This window comes from Salmo salar, chromosome 01, assembly GCF_965601325.2.
Source record: "Salmo salar chromosome 01, fSalSal1, whole genome shotgun sequence".
In the NCBI taxonomy this organism is placed as follows: Eukaryota; Metazoa; Chordata; class Actinopteri; order Salmoniformes; family Salmonidae; genus Salmo; species Salmo salar.
Genome location: NC_138291.1, coordinates 172,908,851 through 172,933,332, shown reverse-complemented (window position 1 = coordinate 172,933,332; position 24,482 = coordinate 172,908,851). Strand labels below are relative to the sequence as shown.

General features: G+C 44.0%; 1 protein-coding gene across 2 annotated transcripts; it reads right to left on the bottom strand.

Moving 5' to 3' along the window:
* Positions 1-3,270: 3,270 nt before the first annotated feature.
* Positions 3,271-11,660, bottom strand: LOC106571259 (sun domain-containing protein 1). Of its 2 annotated transcripts, none has more exons than XM_014144081.3 (16): positions 11,506-11,660; positions 11,092-11,200; positions 10,883-10,968; positions 10,373-10,618; positions 9,990-10,061; positions 9,255-9,355; positions 8,984-9,037; positions 8,840-8,893; positions 8,519-8,595; positions 8,217-8,355; positions 8,006-8,128; positions 7,834-7,921; positions 7,623-7,738; positions 4,886-5,056; positions 4,594-4,683; positions 3,271-4,419 (listed from the first exon to the last, which is right to left on the bottom strand). In XM_014144081.3, the coding sequence occupies exons 2-16, from the start codon at positions 11,196-11,198 to the stop codon at positions 4,306-4,308; spliced, it is 1,638 nt and encodes a 545-aa protein (XP_013999556.2). In that variant the 5' UTR covers positions 11,199-11,200; positions 11,506-11,660; the 3' UTR covers positions 3,271-4,305. The 2 variants fall into 2 exon arrangements, with proteins under 2 accessions (XP_013999556.2, XP_013999562.2); XM_014144087.3 differs by having other exon boundaries at positions 8,519-8,592.
* Between the last annotated feature and the right edge of the window lie 12,822 nt (positions 11,661-24,482).

Below are 24,482 nucleotides of genomic sequence, written 5' to 3'. Positions count from 1 at the left end.
TTGTGGGGGCTGTTTTGTTAGACTTCAGTGCGGCTTTTGACATTATTGATCAAAGTCTGCTGCTGGAAAAACACGTGTTATGGCTTTACACCTCCTGCTATATTGTGGATAAAGAGTTACCTGTCTAACAGAACACAGAGGGTGTTCTTTAATGGAAGCCTCTCCAACATAATCCAGGTAGAATCAGGAATTCCCCAGGGCAGCAGTCTAGGCCCCTTACTTTTTTCAACCTTTACTAACGACATAACGCTGGCTATGACTAAAGCCATTGCCTCTATGTATGCGGATGACTCAACACTATACACGTCAGCTACTACAGCGACTGAAATGACTGCTACACTTAACAAAGAGCTGTAGTTAGTTTCAGAATGGGTGGCAAGGAATAAGTTAGAAATATTTAGGACTAAAACTAAAAGCATTGTATTTCGGACAAATCAATCACTAAACCCTAAACCTCAAATAAATCTTGTAATAAATAATGTGGAAATTGAGGTGACTAAACTGCTTGGAGTAACCCTGGATTGTAAACTGTCATGGTCAAATCATATTGATACAACAGTAGATAAGATGGGGAGAAGTCTATTCACAATAAAGCGTGGCTCTAGCCTCTTAACAGCACTATCAAAAAGGCAGGTCCTACAGGCCCTAGTTTTGTTGCACCTGGACTACTGTTCGGTCGTATGGTCAGGTGCCACGGCTGGCCCTTGAATGTACACAGAGAGCTAACATTAATAATATGCATGTTCCGGATAGCGTCGAACAGCATCCCTAGCTGTGTCCTCAGAGCATGCGCAGACCAGCTGGCTGGTGTGTTTACGGACATATTCAATCAATCCCTATCCCAGTCTGCTGTTCCCACAAGCTGCAAGAGGGCCACCATTGTTCCTGTTCCCAAGAAAGCTAAGGTAACTGAGCTAAACGACTATCGCCCCGTAGCACTCACTTCCGTCATCATGAAGTGCTTTGAAAGACTAGTCAAGTATCATATCACCTCCACCCTACCTGACACCCTAGACCCACTCCAATTTGCTTACCGCCCCAATAGGTCCACAGACGACGCAATCACACTGCACACTACCCTAACCCATCTGGACAAGAGGAATACCTATGTAAGAACGCTATTCATCGATTACAGCTCAGCATTTAACACCATAGTACCCTCCAAACTCATAATTAAGCTCAAGACCCTGGGTCTCAACCCCGCCCTGTGCAACTGGGTCCTGGACTTTGACGGGCCGCCCCCAGGTGGTGAGGGTAGGAAACAACATCTCCACCCCGCTGATCCTCAACACTGGGGCCCCACAAGGGTGCGTTCTCAGCCCTCTCCTGTACTCCCTGTTCACCCATGACTGCGTTGCCATGCCTGCTTCCAACTCAATCATCAAGTTTGCAGACGACACTACAGTGGTAGGCTTGATTAACAACAATGACGAGATGGCCTATAGGGAGGAGGTGAGGGCCCTCGGAGTGTGGTGTCAGGAAAACAACCTCACACTCAACGCCAACAAAACAAAGGAGATGATGAAACAGCAGAGGGAGCACCCCCCTATCCACATCGCTGGGACAGTAGTGGAGAAGGTGGAAAGTTTTAAGTTCCTCGGAGTACACATCACGGACAAACTGAAATGGTCCACCCACACAGACAGCGTGGTGAAGAAGGCGCAACAGCGCCTCTTCAACCTCACGAGGCTGAAGTAATTTGCTTGTCACCAAAAACACTCAAACTTTTACAGATGCACAATCGAGAGCATCCTGTCGGGCTGTATCACCGCCTGGTACGGCAACTGCTCCGCCCACAACCGCAAGGCTCTCCAGAGGGTAGTGAGATCTGCACATCGCATCACAGGTGGCAAACTACCTGCCCTCCAAGACACCTACACCACCCGATGTCACAGGAAGGCCAAAAAGACCATCAAGGACAACAACCACCCGAGCCACCATAAACATACTGACTCAAATCTCTAGCCACTTTAATAAATTAAAAAATGGATGTAATAAATGTATCACTAGTCAATTTAAACAATGCCACTTTATATAATGTTTACATACCCTACATTACTCTTCTCATATGTATATACTGTACTCTAGACCATCTACTGCATCTTGCCTATGCCGCTTGGCCATCGCTCATCCATATATTTATATGTACATATTCTTATTCATTCCTTACACTTGTGTGTATAAGGTAGTTGTTGTGAAATTGTTAGTTTATTTGTTAGATATTACTGCATGGTCAGAACAAGAAGCACAAGCATTTCGCTACACTCGCATTAACATCTGCTAACCATGCGTATGTGACCAATACAATTTGATTTGTCAATCTCGCCTGGCTCAAAGTGGAGGAGAGATTGATTTCATCATTACATGTATTTGTGAGTGGTATCGACATGTTGAATGCACTGAGCTGTCTGAACTACTGGCACAGAGTTCGGACACCCATGCATACCCCACAAAACATTAAACAAGAAGTCTTCACAGTCCCCAAGTCCAGAACAGACTATGGGAGGCACACAGTACTACATAGAGCCATGACTGCAAGCAGTAAAATTTGACCTAAAAAAAAAAAACAGAAATAAAAAACACCTTATGGAACAGCGGGGACTGTGAAGCAACACAAACAAAGGCACAGACACATACACACACACACACAATAACATATGCACAATACACACACAGATTTAGTACTGTAGATATATGGTCGTGGTGGAATAGGGGCCTGAGGGCACACAGTGTGTTGTGAAATCTGTGAATGTATTGTAATGTTTTTAAAATTGTATAAACTGCATTCATTTTGCTAGACCACAGGAAGAGTAGCTGCTGCCTTGGCAGCTAATGGGGATCCATAATAAATACAAATTGAGTTTTTATAGAGTTTTACAAAACGTATAAGATCTCATAAGCCTGTGTTAACCTCAGACCTTATTTTCAGCATTTATCCCAAAACCCTATTCTTTCCCCCTTAGGAATGACTGAAGGAGCATGAGGTAAATAACTTCAGTTTTTTATGACTACAAGCTGGTGAGCTCTATTGGCAACACCCCCACATTTTTTTAGATAATCCTACCAAGGTAGAAGTTACAAAACACAATCATGTTTTTTCACATCTCTAATGTCTCCCATTTATGAAATGTATGGTCGTGTAAAAATATTGTTTTATTGCCTTTCAGAGTGCATTATGGGGATAACTGCATGTCAACTGCATGAACTTCACAAAAACCATGTGATCAAAGGTATAATGTAAACACATATTTACTGTTTTTGAGGGTGTGCTATGGGGGCTGGAGACATGTTTATTTTGACATTCCAAATAAAAACTTTTATTAACAATGGCAACACTGCCATGTTGCATGGAGCCTTGCTGTAGGGAAACCACAACCATGGAGATAGATAAGGCACTCATATTTGTGTCTGTGCCATTATAGCACCTGTTACAGCATGGCCAGGGCCATTGAGGGAATCTCCATTTTGAAGTAGTCAATTTTCTTCTTCACTATTGGCTGATCCCTCCAACAGGGTCACCAGCAGGGATCATCCAATGAAGTTGGAATCCCACCCAGTTGACTACATTAAAATGGTGGAAGCCCTCAGTGACTCCGCTGAGGCTAATACGGCCTTTTGGCCACTAAAAGCCTCTTTCCCTATGACCACAACACTGATTTCCGTACGTCGCAGACGCACTTCCTCCGAATTCACTCGTTGACTTGTCTACAGTCAGCAGCGTTAGCCTTACTGCTCGAACGCACCCAAAGAGTGCAGAATATTGCCTGGCTGCCCTACATACACAAAGAGCAAAAGGATATCTTGATGCATTGTGGAAATATCAACCTGTTAACAGAAACAGGCGGAAATATTAACGAATGTAGACTTACATTTTTGTAGCTGGTTAAAAGACAACGTTCCAAGTCAAATTTACTCCCATTCAATGCTGTATGGCAGGGTATCCAAAACTTGAGTCTGCCCCTCCCCCCCTCTCAGTCAAAAGGCTCCTTAGTGTATTTCAGGGCATGGAGGGTTATCGACCCTTGGGGACACCATGGATTTTTCCCAAAATCCAATATGGCTGCCATAATCCCATTTGATGGGGGTTTAATCATCTGTAAATATGTGTTTTGCAAATAAGATACATCTTTGAGAATTGGCCACCATCATTACACTCAGTTCCAACTTGTGACCAAACCCATACAAACACTGCCTAAGAGAGATTTTATTTAGAAGCAAAATATATGCTCCAGTATGAAAATGAAAATTCTGGGGTTGGGGTGGACACACACAAACACAGGGGTTGAGATGGATAGCCGATCCCCCTCAATAGAAAGGCATCTTGCCGTGAACCCGGAAGCGGTACACACAGGTGTATTCCTGGTGACCCCAGTTGCTGAGGACATGGAGCTCCACATACCGATACACTGCGGTAGGGTTCTGGGGGGGGGAAGAGAGAGCGAGAGAGGTCCAAGCATATTTAATTTCGAGATAAGTCTTATTCAACCCATTGTTTTGCATACACATTAGGCCCCAAAAGGTATCATCTACCTGTCTCATTAGCCTGCATCTTTACTACGAGTATCTCTAATAGTTTATCAGCATTTGACTCACAGGCAATTCAAACGTCTGTAGGGGATCTCCAGCCTGGTCATATGTAAACATTCCGATCAGTGATCCCTCTTCGCCGACAGTAGACATGCCCTACACAGAAAGAGTGTGAAGGAGTCAATTAAAAAGGTACTCAACATAGCACTAAAACATCCCTGTGCAAATCATCCCACTGTAAATTCTGTGGTACAAAAGAGGAAATAGTCTGAGTAGGAGTGCTGATCAGAGAAGGAAAGAGCCACCCCCTACTCAGAGACTTTGTGAATACAGGCCCTGGGGGTCAGAGGTGACTCACGTAGATGGTGAAGTCCTTGGGGGCGCTGTCGATGCGCCCATTAGGCGAGATGGCAGTGGAGAGGTGCTCCAGAGAGACATAGGTCACGTGGATGGGGTGAGACAGGGCGATGGTCATAGTGCCCTGGGCACCAGGAAACGGCCAACACTTGCCAGGCAGCACCTGCTGGCCCTGAGGGGATAAAAGATGATCGGTCTTTAACCCTCTAGAGCAGTGTTTCCCCAACTCTGGTCCTCCAGGACCCCCCCCAACAGCACACCAACCCTGGTCCTCCAGGACCCCCCGCCAACAGCACACCAACCCTGGTCCTCCAGGACCCCCCCAACAGCACACCAACCCTGGTCCTCCAGGACCCCCCCCCCCCCCAGCACACCAACCCTGGTCCTCCAGGACCCCCCCCCCCCCCAAGCACACCAACCCTGGTCCTCCAGGACCCCCCCAACAGCACACCAACCCTGGTCCTCCAGGACCCCCCCCCCCCCCAGCACACCAACCCTGGTCCTCCAGTACCCAAACACTGTTTCATTGTAGCCCTGGACAAACACCTCAGTCAACTCATTGAGGGCTTGACAATTAGTTGAATCAGGTCTGCTTGTGCAGGGTTACAATACATTTTTTTTTTTTTACATATGGAATTGTTTTAAGATGGTCATACCAAGGATCATTTAGCAATTAGATTTTTTATTTTCAAAACACAATATAAAACAATTATTTGATGAAACATTGAATTTGGCATTAGTGATATTAGCCCATAGAAAAACATTGTATAACAGATTCACTACATGGAACAGACAATCCCCCCCCCCAAAAAAAAAATCTAAAGGATGTTTGTTCTGAAGTGGTTGTCCTATATCTGAGAGAAGAAAAAAAGATTGTTTTTATTCATTTTTTTACATGTATTTAACCCTTTACTTTAGGCACCAATCTAAATGACCAAAAGCACGTGGACACCTGCTCATCAACATCTCATTCCAAAATCATGGGCATTAATATGGAGTTGGTCCCCCTTTGATTCTATAACAGCCGCCACTCTTCTGGGAAGGCTTTCCACTAGAAGTTGGAACATTGCTGCGGGGACTTGTTCCATTCAGCCACAAGAACATTAGCGAGGTTGGGCACTAATGTTAGGCGATTAGGCCTGGCTCGCAGTCAGCGTTCCAATTCATCCCAAAGGTATTCGATGGGGTTGAGGTCAGGGCTCTGTGCAGGCCAGTCAAGTTCTTCCACACCAAATCGCCAAAAAATGTCTGTATGGATCTCGCTTTGTGCACGGGGGCATTGTCATGCTGAAAAGGGCCTTCCCCGAACTGTTGCCACAAAGTCGGAAGCACAGAATTGTCTAGAATGTCATTGTATGCTGTAGCGTTAAGATTTCCCTTCACTGGAACTAAGGGGCCTAGCCCAAACCATGAAAAACAGCCCCAGACCATTATTCCTCCTCCACCAAACTTCACAGTTGGCACTATGCATTGTGGCAGGTAGTGTGCTACTGGCACCCGCCAAACCCAGATTAGGCCATCGGACTGACAGATAGTGAAGTGTGATTAATCACTCTAAAGAACTTGTTTCCACTGCTCCAAAGTCCAATGGCGGTGAGTTTTACACCACTACAGCCAATGCTTGGCATGGCGCATGGTGATCTTAGGCTTGTGTGCGGCTGCTCGGCCATTGAAACCCATTTCATGAAGCTCTCGACAAACAGTTCTTCCAGAGGCAGTTTGGACCTTGGTACGTGTTTCAGCACTTGGCGGTCCCGTTCTGTGAGTTTGTGTGGCCTACCACTTCGCGGTTGAGCTGTTGTTGCTCCTAGATGTTTCCACTTCACAATAACAGCACTTATAGTTGACTGGGGAAGCTCTAGCAGGGCAGAATATTGACTTACCTTGGAAAGGTGGCATTCCATGACAGTCACTGAGCTCTTCAGTAAGGCCATTCTACTGCCAATGTTTGTCTATGAAGATTGCACAGCTTGTCCATTAAAATAACATCAAATTGATCAGAAATACAGTATAGATATTGTTAATGTTGTAAATGACTATTATAGCTGGAAACGGCTGATTTTTAATGGAATATCTACATAGGCGTACAGAGGCCCATTATCAGCAACCATCACTCCTGTGTTCCAATGGCACGTTGTGTTAGCTAATCCAAGTTTATCATTTTAAAAAGGCTAATTGATCATTAGAAAACCCTTTTGCAATTATGTTAACACAGCTGAAAACTGTTGTCCTGATTAAAGAAGCAATATAACTGGCCTTCTTTAGACTAGTTGAGTATCTGGAGCATCAGCATTTGTGGGTTCGATTACATTCTCAAGTCCCATGACGCTTGTGGGGGACATAGAGCAAAACAGAGACCACCATTGTGTTCATGAGAGTCTCATCATAATATTTTGTAGGCCAAACCATCACAGACGTTTGCGTGAGAGACGTTTTCGTGAGAAGACCGGTTTTCGGGGAGTCTCATGGTCTGACAAACATCACTCTAGCTCTGCCACTTTTCACCGTGAATGTGGAAGGGCGATATCGTTGGATGTGGTGGATTGAGACACAACCCATACAAAAAACAGATATCAAGGTAAAGCAGACAGATTTTTTTTGTATCATGTTAATTAGACTTCTGCAGGCAAACAAAATTGTCGGAGAAGGGTTAACATGTATTTAAACATGGTGGTCACGACGACAGACTTCAGAAAGAGAGATAGGTACCTGGATGACACAAAGGGAGAGGTACCAACCTGGATGACAGTCCAGGGGGTCTCTGCAGGATACCACAGGGGAATCCCCAGGAAGCTCACGCAGGCTGAACGGGTCTGATACGTCTCAGAGCATCTGCTGGTTACAATACTGCCACCTACACACACACAACTGTAGTCTATACAGCATCCTGGGAATATTTCTGTGACAGACACAGAAAATATGCTGAAGTACAGTGATGATGTCACAAACCTTGAGACTCCAAGGCAAAGTCAGGCAGTCGGTCCGCCAATGGACGACTGCAATCCTTTATCAACTGTTTCACGTCCCATCTCTCATCCTGTGAGACACAATCACACATGGTCAACTTTAGAAAACGCATCACATCTTCTGTTTATTTTACCAGAAAATAAAATCAACCCACCTGGGCCAGTCGGTCACTCAGCCATTTCTCCATGGCCTCTTTAAAAGCAGGTGTCAGGTGGATGTTTTCTGGTGTGGGAGTAGGGGGAGGCTGGTTTTGAATGGAGGTCACCTGTTGCTGCAGCTAGAGAACACACAGAGATCACGCACATTAGGAGTGTGTGTGTGTGTGTGTGTGTGTGCGCACATGTGCCTGCGTGTACGTGTGTTACCATATCACTGGTGTCCTCCAGGGCTCTGACCCGCTGTCTGGTAATGGATTGTTCCTCTTGGAAATCAGACATCTTGCTGCTGAACTCGGCAGCGTCCTGGGTCAGACGCTCTCCGGCAGTAGAGACAGAAATAGAGACACTACAATAGAATAGAATGAAACACAAAATAAATGTATTTTCTACTTTGGGAGAATCAGAGATTTGTCTTCTAGAATAGAATACAACATAACTTTTGTCTTGTTTTTTTAATGGGCTAGGAGCTAGGGACTATTTGGGTTGTTTCAAGACTGGTCCACACTCACCTGTTCACTTTCCCTCTAACGTTGTTAATCTCACGCCTTACTCCCCTCATGTCTATATTCAGTCTTTGTACCATCTGCTGGTGGACACAAAGTTTATTCAATTCAATGTGTTTGTTCATTCAAGAAGGGCAATTATTGACACCATTTCTCAAATGACAAACTGGCAATACTACACAAAAAAAAATACAAAAATAATCCCTGGTACTTCCACTCTCTCATCCGAAAGTAAGAATATCAGACAAAATACATAGCTAGAGCTTTGTTTTAAACCTTTTTTTATCTTGGTATGTTGTTACAAAGGGATAGATAGAGTATTCTCACCTGGGAAATGCCTTGGTGCTGGTGTGCTCTCTGTTTAAGGATCTCAAGCTCTCTCTGCAAGACAAGCACAAGTCAGATAAATGAATATGTCCAAAGATTTTGTGCATTCTCACTCCACCCAGCCCCCCCCTCCCTGTTTTGTACCTGGATGGTGTCCATTTTGTTTTTGAGAGCCGAATCCATGATAGGAGTTCCATACTGTAGAAAGAGTTTTAAATATTCAACAAGAGTGTTGCCCATGCATAGCTTCATTGCAGCATTCACCCAATCAAAACATAGATAACAGTCTGTACCAAATGGCACTCTATTCCCTATGTAGCGCACTTCCTTTGACCAGAGTCCACATAAGTGGGGCACTATATAGAGTGCCATGTGAGACGTCACCAGAAGACAGATGAAAAACAAGAGGTCCTACCGTAGCCTTTGGAGTCAGGTCGAGTGAAGAGTCAGGTTGAGTTGGGCGGTTCATTGGAAGGTTGAGGTTCATGGTGGGGAACACGATCGGAAAGACAAATACTGCAGGGAAGACATTGTGGTACAGGTCACACAGAGGACAGATGCATAGGAGGATATTTAGATGTGTGAACATGAATGTGTGGGCCAAAAAGATCATCAAGGACAACAACCACCCGAGCCACTGCCTGTTCACCCCACTACCATCCAGAAGGCTAGGTCAGTACAGGTGCATTAAAGCTGGGACCGAGAGACTGAACAACAGCTTCTATCTCAAGGCCATGAGACAGTTAAACAGCCATCACTAACACAGAGGCTGCTGCCTACATACAGACTTGAAATCATTGGCCACTTTAATAAATACATCACTAGTCAGTCACTTCAATGTTTACATATCTTGCATTACTCGTCCCATATGTATATACTGTATTTTTATACCATTTATTGCATTTTGCCTATGCTGCTTGGTCATCGCTCATCCATATATTTATATGTATATATTCTTATTCCATCCCTTTGCTTAGATGTGTGTATTAGGTAGTTGTTGTGGAATTGTTAGATTACTTGTTAGATATTACTGCACTGTCAGAACTAGAAGCACAAGCATTTCGCTACACTCCCAATAACATCTGCTAACCATGTGTATGTGACCAATAAAATGTGATTTAATTTGATTTGAAGGTGACGTCACACTCACGGAAGGTCAGGAGAACGGGCAGGAGGAAGATGACGAACCAGGATGGCAAACCATTCGGGAAACATGACCAGCCTACAGGGACACAGAGCCAAAGATAATGCTAATGCTAACAAACAAGACAAAAGCAAAATGACGAGCTAACGCTACGCTAATGCACACAAACCAGCCACAAGACTTCAGATTAGCTAATGCTAACAAACTACAAGCAGAGACACACACTTAAATTAAAAAAGCCCTTACAGTAAATTTAAAATTGAAGACACACTGATGCTAAGCTAATGCTAACAAACAAGCTTTTTCTCTCTTCTTATTTTTATAAGCATATAGAGACATGCAAATGCCAAGCTAATGTTGTCTCTCATAGACAGACACACTGAACTCACTGCAGCTAGTGCTGGCCCTAGTGCCTATCCCACTGGACAGTCTCCTGGTGGAGCATGTCTTGGCCCTCACTGGCTCCTCAGAATCAGAGCAGTAGCCAGAGCTGTCAATTCTGGTGAAGCCAATGCTGGAGGAGCACATGCTGGGCTGCAGGGCCACAGAGGCAGCGGGGGTCACAGGAACAGGGGCCACAGTAGGAGACAGGAAGGTCTGCCTTCTCTGGATGGCCCTCACAGTTGGCACCATGCCTGACAGAGGGGGAGCGAACAAGATGGAGAGGAAAAAAGGGTTAGGGAGGGAGAACTTTAGGAATACATTGCATATGATTTCCAATCTACAAAAGTGTCAGGCTAGGGACTTATGTAACCCAGGCTAGGGACTTATCCTGTGCTGTCACAACTCATATGATCATTGTCATGGAGTTGGCAAGACAGAACAAGGGACTAGAGGCTAGATAGGGTTTATCAATCTTGACAACCCCTACCGCAGACAGGAAGTGATGTTTGCAATACCAATTAATTCATCGCCGTTGATTGGCTGATTTGGATTTTGGATTCCCTTATGGCCGCCAGTTCTCATTTTCTTCTTGTTGAATACCCTGAGAGCGAGAGAGAGAGAGAGAGAGAGAGAGAGAGAGAGAGAGACACATTTTGATTTGATACACACACAGTTAAGTGCACTAAGCATCATAGTACACACAGCGATACTCTCACTCACACACCTAGGCACAGGGCTTTCCTTGTAGGAGACAATGGAGCCAGAGGATTCATCGTCAGAGGACTGGTCATAGTACCCTCCATTAAGAAGCCTTGCACTTCTTCTAGACATGACTGTGAGAAAAATAAAGAGATTGATTTCAAATGCCAGGCCTAAACTAAACCCACCTTTGGTCAGTGTTGTCATGGACAACTTCATCTTACTTAAAACACAAAACTGGACAACAGTGTCAACCTGTGGCAAACATTGGGTCCTACAGCAAGTTTTTACCAAGTTCTCTTCCGATTCATTGATTGAGTATTCCTCGTGGAAACTTTTCTCGCATTTGAGTTTAAATCAGCATAGAATGACAAGATGATTCGTCGAAAAACCCCGACTAAAACCGGGCTTTTTGAATCAAATGTTGCCTTCTACTTACCCGAGTCTTGTTGGACAATTCATACAGTAATTATTGCAATCTTTAAACTCATATGTAGCAGCAGAAAGTGCAACTTAGCTAATGAGCCACTGTGTGTAAAACAGTGGAATTTACAGCGCGTCTAGAATGTTGCGTCTATGGAACTCTAGAAATAGAATGGGGGACGCAGTTTACGTCATAATCAGCACTCCGCGTCAAACGTATTTTGATTGACAGCTTTCATCACGTGCATCGGTCTCCAAAATCCATTCCATTATTTACATTTACATTTACATTTTAGTCATTTAGCAGACGCTCTTATCCAGAGCGACTTACAATGCATACATTTCATAATATTTTTTTTTTTTTTCGTGAAATAACAGGGGAAGTGGGGTTACACGTGTGAATGTGTGAAAACGCTTGACTGACTATGCTATTCTTCACTGAATGACTGATAACATGAAAGTCTCTAAAACATTCATGTCATTTGTTTGAAGTCAACGACCACAGTGTTGGTTCTGTCAATTGCTGCTACCTTAGGACAAAAAATAACTGAGGTCTGATATGATGGTGTTAAAGAACTTGAGTGCTGAAGTCTCACAAATCATAGAACCCATTTAACAACCTGTGTTCATACCGCAGCAATATCCCCCACCACCAAGCAGAGAACAGGATAACACGACAACGCATTATAAAGCACAAGGCCCCACGCAGCAGCACTGGCCAGCTCGTGGTCTAGGACGGATGAGAGAAACCGTCCAGTTACATCAACAGCGATATGAACCACAGGTAAAGTATCCCAGCCGAGATCCAAACCAAGGGTGAGAGAAACAGCACAGTTCCAGCAGAGATATGCACCACAGCGATACTATGCAACCCCAAACCGTGTCCGTGTGAGAAGGTGCTTCCACTGTCATCAGAGCAGATCAGAGGAGTACTGCCAGCACTGCTACAGATGTAGGAGCAGCGACCACTTCCTGGCAGGTTGTCGGTTTAGAAAAACAAGGCCAACCAAAGAGGTTCCTATAAAACGAAGACAGGTTGCCCCTGTGGAACAGGGAGTAATCAGTCACACAGACACGTCCCAACACTGTACAACCTGTGGAATGAGAGAAAAGGGCCATGCACTGAAACAGTGCTCATCCTGTAAGAAAGCACTCTACTGTTCGAGAGAATGGCAAAATGAACACTGGGCTGAACACCGAAAATACTGCACACGGAGACGAATGTAACAAAATAATACTTCTGCTAAGGTAAACCCACCTTCTACTGTAACTGCCTTAGTAGGAAAACAGTGCCTTGTTGAACGCTGTCTACAGGGTCAGAGAACTCAAGCCTTGTGGGACACTGGGTCTCAGGTGTGTATCATTGATGAACTGTGGAAAGATGAAAACCTACCTGGTGTTACGCCGAGAAATGTTTCAGATATAATTGACTCACCTGACTCACTGCAGATGATAGCTGCCAATGGAATGAATATGCCTTATGTAAGTTGGATAGAAGTGACTTTCAAACTGGCATCAGAGGCGACATCCCAGCGCTCGCGATGAAGGGCTTTAAACGTGATTGAGCAAATCATCAACAACAGTGAACAGTCAGCAGTATTTCGTTCCCTTATACAAATCAATCAATAAATATCGTCACTTTGCTCTTATTTCTTGTGTGTCTGTATATTTCATCACACGATGGCGACATTTAGCCACCATATAGCATATGAAAACGTCATAAACCATGATAAAAACATTTATTTACAGGAAATTAGCTGTAAAACTAACACTTTCTCTGTCTCAGCAAAATGTGTACAGATTAGCTCAGGGATTCTTGAAAGTGGGGAAAATCCTTGTCTGACAGGGAAATTAGATGTTGTTGCATTATTTGTGTATGTCATGTGTATTCTAGCTACTAGCATGTATACCCTCACTATCTACCAGGCCTGTATATTGTTTGTAAGCCTATACTCGGTTATTATTTTCTCCTATCTTTCCATAGAACCACTTTTACACTTTCACTTTCTGTGAGCAGTCAGTACTCAAGGAGTTTGGTGTGGTGAACCCATCATCTGAATAAATATGTTCTGAATACATCAAGACCCATCCCACCTATCACTATAGACCACCCTTGTTTGGTTTCCAGGTGCCATATATTTTTCAATTGTACTGTGATGTTTTACAACATTTTCAAGACCTGTTCTTGCCGGACAGACCTGTGGTGGCTAAACCCTATCCATTAGCACCTAAGAGCTCTCACTACTGCCTGTTCTATACTGAACAAAAATATAAACGCAACATGCAACAATTTCAAAGATTTTACTGAGTTACTGTTCATAAATATGAAATTAGTCAATTGAAATAAATGCATTAGGCCCTAATCTATGGATTTCACATGACTGGGAATACAGATACCTTAAAATAAAAAGTAGGGGCATGGATCAGAAAACCAGTCAGTATCAAGTGTGACCATTTGCCTCATGCAGCATGACTCATCTTCGCATAAAGTTGATCAGGCTGTTGATTGTGGCCTGTGGCCACTCCTCTTCAATGACTTTGCGAAGTTGCCAAATATTGGCGGGAACTGGAACACGCTGTCGTACAAGTCGACCCGGAGCATCCCAAACTGGCTCAATGGGTGACATGTCTGGTGAGTATTCAGGTCATGGAAGAACAGGGACATTTCAGCTTCCAGGAAATGTGTACAGATTCTTGCGACATGGAACATGAAACATGAGGTGATGGCGGTGGCGGTGGCGGTGGATGAATGGCAGAACAACGGGCCTCAGGATCTCATCAAAATATCTCTGTGCATTCAAATTGCCATCGATAAAATGTAATTGTGTTCGTTGTCTATAGCTTATGCCTGCCCATACTATAACTCCACTGCCACCATGGGGCACAATGTTCATAACGTTGACATCAGCAAACCGCTCGCCCACACGACGCCATAAACATGGTCTGCGCTTGTGAGGCCGGTTGGGCTTACTGCCAAATTCTCTAAAACAACATTGGTAGAGAAATTAACATAAAATGATCTGGCAACAGCTCTAGTGGACATCCCTGCAGTCAGCATGCCAATTGCACATTCCCTCAAATCTTGAGACATCTGTGGCATTGTCTTCTGTGACAAAACTGCACATTTTAGTGGCCTTTTATTGCCCCCAGCACAAAGTGCACCTGTGTAATGATCATGCTGTTTAATCAGCTTCTTGATATGCCACACCTGTCAAGTGGATGGATTATCTTGGCAAAGGAGAAATGCTCAATAGCAGGGATGTAAACATTTCTGCACAACATTTTAGAGAAATAAGCTTTTTGTGCATATGGAAAATATCTGGGATCTTTTATTTCAGCTCATGAAACATGGGACCACTTTACATGTTGCGTTTATATTTTTGTTCAGTGTACATGGTCCTCCCAGATCAGCCTTTAGTATTTTTCATATTTGTAATTATGTTCCAGCCCCCTGACCATCCGCTCAAAAAGAAATCAGCCAGCTACCTCTGAAGTCTTTGTTTTCACTTGACAGGTTGATCGTACCGGGTGATGAGCATAGAAATAGAATCCATGTCCAATTCTAATTCTATTTCCATGGTGATGAGGAGACGATCAGTGTTTGCACCAAAAAAGTGTTATTTTCTCAGCACCATAATTTCTCCTTATTGTGCTCTCTTACCACTGTTAAACTGACCATATACGGTGCCTTTAGAAAGTAGTCATACCCCTCGACTTATTCCACATTTTGTTGTGTTACAGCAAATTTCACATTTTGTTGTGTTACCCATTTATACACAATACCTCATAATGACAAAGTGAAAACATGTTTAGACATTTTTGCAAATTTATTGAAAATGAAATATAGAAATATCTTATTTACATAAATAATCACATCCCTGAGTCAATACTTTTAGAAGCACCTTTTGCAGAGATTACAGCTTTGAGTCATCTTTGGTATGTCTGTGCCAGTTTTGCACATCTGGATTTGTTTTTTTTTGTTCTCCCATTCTTCCTTGCAGATTTTCTCAAGCTCTGTTAAATTAGATGGAGAGTGGCGGTGAACAGCAATCTTTAAGCTTTTCAACAGATTTTCAGTGGGATTGAAGTTTGGGCTTTGGCAGGGTCACTCAAGGCCTTTCGCATTCTTGTTCCGAAGCCATGCCAGCATTGCTTTGGCTCTATGCTTGGGGCCATTGTCCTGTTGGAACGTACATTTTCGCCCCAGTCTAAGTTCGTTTACACTCTGAAGTAGGTACTCATCAAGGATTGGCCTGTATTTGGGTCCTTTCAAATCAAATCAAATGTTGTCACATGCACCGAATACAACAGGAGTAGTAGACCTTACAGTGAAATGCTTTCTTACAAGCCCTTAACCAACAATGCAGTTTTAAGAAAATACCCCCACCCCCCCCAAAAAGTAAGAGATAAGAAAAACAAATAATTAAAGAGCAGCAGTAAATAACCATAGCGGGCTATATACAGGGGGTACTGGTTCAGAGTCAATGTGTCAACGGGCGGGGGCACCGGTGTCGAGGTAAATATGTACATGCAGGTAGGGTTATTAAAGTGGCTATGCATAGATAACAGAGAGTAGCAGAAGCGTAGGGGTGGGGGGCCTTCCTCTGACACCGCCTGGTATAGAGGACCTGGATGGCAGGAAGCTTGGCCCCGGTGATGTACTGGGCCGTACGCACTACCCTCTGTAGTGCCTTGTGGTCGGAGGCCAAGCAGTTGCCATACCAGGCAGTGATGCAACTCATCAGGATGCTCTCGATGGTGCAGCTGTAAAACCTTTTGAGGATCTGAGGACCCATGCCAAATCTTTTCAGTCTCCTGAGGGGGAATAGGTTTTGTCGTGCCCTCTTCAAAACTGTCTTGGTGTGCTTGGACCATGTTAGTTTGTTGTTGATGTGGACGCTAAGGAACTTGAAGCTCTCAACCTGCTCCACTACAGCCCCGTCAATGAGAATGGGGGTGTGCTCGGTCCTATATTTCCTGTAGTCTACAATCATCTCCTTTGTCTTGATCACGTTGAGGGAGAGGTTGTTGTCCTTGCACAACACGGTCAGGTCTCTTACCTCCTCCCTATAGGTTGTCTCATCGTTGTCGGTGATCAGGCCTACCACTGTTGTGTCATCAGCAAACTTAATGATGGTGTTGTACCTGGCCGTGCAGTCATGAGTGAACAGGGAGTACTGGAGGGGACTGAGCACGCACCCCTGAGGGGCCCCCTGTTGAGGATCAGCGTGGTGGATGTGTTATCTACCCTTACCACCTGTGGGCGGCCCGTAAGGAAGTCTAGGATCCAGTTGCAGAGGGAGGTGTTTAGTCCCAGGGTCCTTAGCTTAGTGATGAGCTTTGAGGGCACTATGGTATTGAACACTGAGCTGTAGTCATGGAATAGCATTCTCACAGTGTTCCTTTTGTCCAGGTGGGAAAGGGTAGTGTGGAGTGCAATAGAGATTGCATCATCTATGGATCTGTTGGTGTGGTATGCAAATTGTAGTAGGTCTAGGGTTCATTATCCCCTCTATCCTTACCAGTCTTCCAGTCCCTGATGCTGAAAAGCATCCCCATAGCATTATGCTGCGACCACCATGCTTTACGGTAGGGGTGGTGTTAAACGGGTGATGAGCTGTGCCTGGTTTTCGCCAGACATAGCTCTTTGCATTCAGGCCAAACAGTTAGATTTTTGTCTCCTCAGACAACAAAATCTTTTGCCTTATGATCTCAGAGTCTTTCACGTGCCTTTTTGCAAACTCCAGGCTTGCTGTTGTGTGCCATTTTCTCAGGAGTGGCTTCCATCTGGCCACTCTCCCAAAAAGCCCAGATTGTTTAATTGCTGTAGAGATGGTTGTCTTCTGGCAGGGTCTTCCATCTCAGCCAAGGAACTCTGTAGTTCTGTCAGAGTGGTCATTGGGTTATTGGTCACCTTCCTGACCAAGGTCCTTCTTGCCCAGTTGCTCAATTTGGTTGGACAGCCAGCTCTATGCAGGGATGTGAATACTTTTTCAATTTCTCAATGATGGAGACCACTGTGCTCTTGGAAACTTTCAACACTCTTGAAATTGTTTAATACCCTTCCCCAGATATATGCCTAGTCACAATTCTATCTTGGAGATCTACGGACAGTTCCTTGGACTGCTCTGACATGCACTGTCAACTGTGGGACCTTATATAGACAGGTGTGTTTCTTTCTTAATCATGTCCAAACAATTGAATGTGCCACAGGCGGACTCCAATCAAGTTGTAGCGACATCTCAAGGATGATCAAAGGAAATTGAATGCACCCAAGCTCAATTTGGACTGTAATAGCAAAGGGGTGTGAATACTTATGTAAATTAGATTTCTGTATTTACAACATTTGCAGGAATAAAAATGTTTTCACTATCAGAAAAAAATGATTTTGAATTCAGGCTGTAACAACAAAATGTGGAATAAGTCAAGGGGTATGAATACTTTGTGGAAGGCACTGTTGATCTACATCCATACCCCCACCTTACAAAAATCTGTGTGTCCTGCAGCTCAGCTAGGATGTCTGACCACCAGATGAAAGTTACAGAGCTCCACCTCCTCTAGGAAGGCCTCCCTGATACTGCCTGATCCAAGACCTCTCCATCCCTGGCGACAATCCTTTAGTAGTGTCTCCATCCCTCACTATGAAGTGCTGGTGTGACCAGCTGACTTCCTCTGCAAGAACGATCCTGGTGTTTGGCTACAGAGAAGCAATGTAAACTGCTCTTTACTACCTCTTCTGGCTGAGGCTTAGAGCTTGGATGAGTGCCATTTCCCATCACAAAAGTGTTCTTAACAGAAGTCCACCGGCACATTCAGATAATCAAAGTCCCTAGATAGTGGCAGCAGTAGTTGGGCGCTAGTCATTCTCTTCCAGCAGCTGACCACAGTGCACTGGAAGCTCCATTTTAAGGAGCTCAGGTAGCTTGTTAGTTGATCAGGCTCAGGTGTGGCAGACCTGGACTAACTCCCGTCTCCAAGGAGACCAGCCAAGGGGGAGGAGTCTACAATGCATCAATTAGAAAACACAAAAAGATGAAGAGGCACAGCAAACCATAGAAATTGCTGCAAATTAGAATAAGGCACACAAAATACATTAATTTCATTTAAGATCACTCTAAACTCCTAAATAAGTAATACATGCACACAAAAAGGGCTGGTCTCCAATTGGGGAAAACTAGGTAGGGCAACATGTCACCAGCAGTAAAACAAAAAATGTAAAAATATAAAGACATGATAACATCAATCATAACTACAACAAATACATTCTATATACAAATTACACTGGACCGGAATGGGAAAAGGAGACCCTATTTTATTGAACCTTTATTTAATTTGGCAAGTCAGTTAAGAACAAATTCTTATTTACAATGACAGCCTAGGAACAGCTCGGGGATTCAATCTGGCAACCTTTCAGTTACTGGCCCAATGCTCTAACCACTAGGCTACCTGCCACCCCTATAGGGCAATATTTCCCAAACAAGGGGTCCTAATTTGAAAATGGGGTCACCGGAGAAACTCACATGGTTACATGAGTAACCTTCTGAATCTTGTTATTAGTGGTTGGGACGACCGAAACGGTTTCTGTTTACTTCCTACAAATTTGGCTCTTACTTTTGAACGGTTGGAAGTAAAAACCAGTGGGCACAAACTGGTTGAATCTACTTTTTTTAATCCCTTTTCAGTGGAGAACATGTGGAACTCAAGCTGTCCCTGTCATCAGGTTTATACTCAGACTCAGATGCAGATAAACTATCAAGCTCAATCTATAAAACATCACTGTCGCTGTCCTTGTACGTCTAATATTGAAATTAAAACAATCAAAACTTTCAACAACTACAAAAAAAATATTCAATGTGATGACATTCGATCAACGTGGAAAACTGATTGGATTTGCAAACAGTCATCAATGTAAATGAATTTCGGGAGTGTTTATCTTTTTTTTACCCAACTTTTAACCTAAATCTAATGACATGGTTATTTATTTTTTATTTAACGTTCAATTCCCGTTAGACAACTCAGTCATATGTGAATCAAAATTAGACGTTGATCTTCCCATTACCTCTCGGCTGCATTACATAATTGTTTTTAATGTATTTTCCTTCAGATTGAAATACTGTCAGACTGACTTGTTATAACTGCCATAGCCCCAAATAAAAAAAAGAAACACTTGCTGTTTTTTTTTACATGGTGGAGTCGCAATACTTTTCTGATATCAAAATAGGGTCGTGGACCAAACAGGTTTGGTAACACCTGACCTGGGGTGTGTTGCAAAGAGGGGAAAATGTATTGAAATTTCTCTGGTTGTGTAAAAACATGTTAGTGATTCTACCACCAGGGGGTGCCAAAGTCCCATATCAACACAAACATAAACCTCCCAGCATTCCAAATGAGAAAAAGACTTCCAACCAAATTGAATCCCAAATTGGTGTATGATGCACGTCAGTATTGACTTTTCTCTCATGTCTGAAATGTAAGGCATTGGGCCAGTGCTGTCTTTAAACCAAGGACTAAACCTTTGAGTGGTGAACTAATATACCATATTATTGCAATTTATGCAAAACCTTAACAGCAAAAAAATACTTTGGAAGACTGAGTTGTGTATTGTTTCTCACAGTAGGAATATGTGTAAAATGACATTCCAGTAGTTCGCATTCGATGCAGTGTTTCATGTGACCAGTGGGTGTGCTTGTTTAATGTCTCATTTAGTTTGCACGTCAACCTTGGTTTCTCAAATGACTGCCTCGCCTGGTTCACCAACTTCTTCTCAGATAGAGTTCAGTGTGTCAAATCGGAGGGCCTGTTGTCCAGACCTCTGGCAGTCTCTATGGGGGTGCCACAGGGTTCATCTCTTGGGCCGACTCTTTTCTTTGTATACATCAATGATGTCGCTCTTGCGGTTGGTGATTCTCTGATCCACCTCTAAGCAGACGACACCATTCTGTATACATCTGGCCCTTCTTTGGACAGTGTGTTAACTAACCTCCAAACGAGCTTCAATGCCATACAACACTCCTTCCGTGTCCTCCAACTGCTCATAAATGCAAGTAAAACTAAATGCATGCTCTTCAACTGATCACTGCCTGCACCTGCTCGCCCGTCCAGCATCACTCCTCTGGACGGTTCTGACTTAGAATATGTGGACAACTACAAATACATAGGTGTCTGGTTAGACTGTAAACTCTCCTTCCAGACTCACATTAAGCATCTCCAATCCAAAATGAAATCTAGAATTGGCTTCCTCGTAAAACTGACTATCCTACAGATCCTTGACTTCGGCGATTTACAAAATAGCCTCCAACATTCTACTCAGCAAATTGGATGCAATCTAAGTCTATCACAGTGCCATCCATTTCGTCACCAAAGCCCCATATACTACCCACCACTGCGACCTGTATGCTCTCGTTGTCTGGTCCTCGCTTCATATTCGTCGCCAAACCCACTGGCTCCAGGTCATCTATAAGTCCTTGCTAGGTAAAGCCCCACCTTATCTCAGCTCACTGGTCACCATAGCAGCACGTGCTCCAGCAGGTATATTTCACTGGTCACCCCTAAAGCCAATTCCTCATTTGGCCACCTTTCCTTCATGTTCTCTGCTGCCAATGACTGGAACGAATTGCAAAAATCACTGAAGCTGGAGACTCATATCTCCTTCACTAACTTTAAGCATCAGCTATCAGAGCAGCTTACAGATCATTACACCTGTACATAGCCCATCTGTAAAAAGCCCATCCTACTACCTCATCTCCATATTGTTATTTATTTAATTTAAATGTTTTATTTTTTTTCTCCTTTGCACCCCAGTATCTCTACTTGCACATTCATCTTCTGTACATCTATCACTTCAGTGTTTATTTGCGAAATTGTAATTATTTCGACACTACGGCCTATGTATTACCTTACCTCCCTAATCTTACTTCATTTGCACACTCTGTATATATACTTTTCTGTTGTGTTATTGACTGGTCGTTTGTTTATTCCATGTGTAACTCAAATCAAATCAATCAAATTTTATTGGTCAAATACACATTGTTAGCAGATTGTTAATGCGAGTGTAGCGAAATGCTTGTGCTTCTAGTTCTGACCGTGATGTAATATCTAACAAATAATCTAATAATTTCACAACAACTACCTTATACACACAATTGTAAAGGAATAAATAAGAATATGTACATATAACTATATGGATGAGCGATGGCCGTGCGGTATAGGCAATATGCAGTAGATGGTATAGAGTACAGTTTGTACATATGATATGAGTAATGTAGGGTATGTAAAAGTGACTAGTGATACATTTATTACATCCAATTTTTAATTATTAAAGTGGCTAGAGATTTGAGTCAGTATGTTGGCAGCAGCCATTCAATGCTAGTGATGGCTGTTTAACAGTCTGATGGCCTTGAGATAGAAGCTGTTTTTCAGTCTCTCGGTCCCCGCTTTGATGCACCTGTACTGACCTCGCCTTCTGGATGATAGTGGGGTGAACAAGCAGTGGCTCGGGTGGTTGTTGTCCTTGATGGTCTTTTTGGCCTTCCTGTGACATCGGGTGGTGTAGGTGTCTTGGAGGGCAGGTAGTTTGCCCCCGGTGATGCGTTGTGCAGACCTCACTACCCTCTGGAGAGGTGAGTGTTTTTGGTGTCAAGTCAAATTTCTTCAGCCTCCTGAGGTTGGTTGAAGGCGCTGTTGCGCCTTCTTCACCACACTGTCTGTGTGGGTGGACCATTTCAGTTTGTCCGTGATGTGTACGCTGAGGAACTTAAAACTTTCAACCTTCTCCACTACTGTCCCATCGATGTGGATAGGGGGGTGCTCCCTTTGCCGTTTCTTGAAGTCCGTCATATCCTTTGTTTTGTTGACCTTGTGTGTGAGGTTATTTTCCTGACACCACACTCCGAGGGCCCTCACCTCCTCTATGTAGGCCGTCTCGTCGTTGTTGGTAATCAAGCCTACCACTGTAGTGTCATCTGCAAACTTGATGATTGAGTTGGAGGCTTGCATGGCCACACAGTCATGGGTGAACAGGGAGTACAGGAGAGGACTGAGAACGCACCCTTGTGGGGCCCCAGTGTTGAGGATCAGCGGAGTGGAGATGTTGTTTCCTACCTTCACCACCTGGGGGCGGCCCGTCAGAAAGTCCAGGACCCAGTTGCACAGGGCGGGGTCGAGATCCAGGGTCTTGAGCTTAATGACGAGTTTGGAGGGTACTATGGTGTTAAATGCTGAGCTGTAATCGATGAATAGCATTCTTACATAGGTATTCCTCTTGTCCAGATGGGTTAGGGCAGTGTGCAGTGTGATTGCGATTGCGTCGTCTGTGGACCTATCGGGGCGGTAAGCAAATTGGAGTGGGTCTAGGGTGTCAGGTAGGGTGGAGGTGATATGATACTTGACTAGTCTCTCAAAGCACTTCATGATGACGAAATTGAGTGCTACAGGGCGATAGTCGTTTAGCTCAGTTACCTTAGCTTTCTTGGGAACAGGCACAATGGTGGCCCTCTTGAAGCATGTGGGAACTGCAGACTGGGATAAGGATTGATTGAATATGTCCGTAAACACACCAGCCAGCTGGTCTGCGCATGCTCTGAGGACTCGGCTCGGGATGTTGGGAGGACGCGGCTTGGGACTGTTGTTGTTTGTGTCACACTGCTTTGCTTTATCTTGGCCAGGTCACAGTTGTAAATGAGAACCTACCTGGTTAAATAAAGGTGAAATTATATATTTTTTTTAAATAAAAACCTTGAACTGTATCAAGAACTTGGTGTAGTACAATGACCAAACCAGGCTCTTCATAGGCAAGGGAATCTACATTTTACTAGTGTCTTGACTTAATATGATGTATTATAACATTAATATGATATATTATATAACATTAATATTTACATTACATTACATTTAAGTCATTTAGCAGACGCTCTTATCCAGAGCGACTTACAAATTGGTGCATTCACCTTATGATATCCAGTGGAACAACCACTTTACAATAGTGCATCTAAATCTTTTAAGGGGGGGGGGGGGGGTTAGAAGGATTACTTTATCCTATCCTAGGTATTCCTTAAAGAGGTGGGGTTTCAGGTGTCTCCGGAAGGTGGTGATTGACTCCGCTGTCCTGGCGTCGTGAGGGAGCTTGTTCCACCATTGGGGTGCCAGAGCAACGAACAGTTTTGACTGGGCTGAGCGGGAACTGTGCTTCCTCAGCGGTAGGGGGGCCAGCAGGCCAGAGGTGGATGAACGCAGTGCCCTTGTTTGGGTGTAGGGCCTGATCAGAGCCTGAAGGTATGGAGGTGCCATTCCCTTCACAGCTCCGTAGGCAATCACCATGGTCTTGTAGCGGATGCGAGCTTCAACTGGAAGCCAGTGGAGAGAGCTCCCCATTGTAATATAATATATTACAATATAGAATATTATATTACATTAATATAGGAACAGTCTCTATTTGAGTACATTAATCATTATGTATCAGTAGTGACATTTTTCCACTACATCTCAAACATCATTTATAATGCTACGTCTTTGGGCAACTTACCTCTCCTGAGGCCAAAACTCTGAAAATGTTGGATACTTGAAATAGGACATAGCCTTTGGTGCTAGGGAGGCTCATGAAAGGAATGGGCCCAGTACACTTACTGCATGAGTTTCAAAGGCATTGAATGGGCTGCTCTTCTGGCCCAGATCCTCTCAGACATCCCTCACCCATACTCTGGGGACCCCCCCCCCCCCCCCCCCCACACACACACACACACACACACACACACACACACACACACACACACACACACACACACACACACACACACACACACACACACACACACACACACACACACGGGCCACTGTTGATCAAACGGGTTCACTTCCTTTCATGAACTAATGAGTGGGACTAGTGCCCCGTGCCAGCCTGCACTTAGCTTAACCCTCCACTTGCATTTTTACCTCACTCCCAGTGGCCATCCACTTAGTGATCAGCCACTTGGGGATATCTATGGTAGCTTTGCAGGG

What these genes read in the sequence shown, in the direction of transcription:
- LOC106571259 (XM_014144081.3), bottom strand. Translation starts at nt 11,198, where the DNA reads ATGTCTAGAAGAAGTGCAAGGCTTCTTAATGGAGGGTACTATGACCAG. An exon ending in CAACGGCGATGAATTAATTG is followed by an intron (nt 10,619 to 10,882) that starts GTATTGCAAACA and finishes CCCCTCTGTCAG; the next exon opens with GCATGGTGCCAACTGTGAGG. An exon ending in ACAAAATGGACACCATCCAG is followed by an intron (nt 8,894 to 8,983) that starts GTACAAAACAGG and finishes CTTGTCTTGCAG; the next exon opens with AGAGAGCTTGAGATCCTTAA.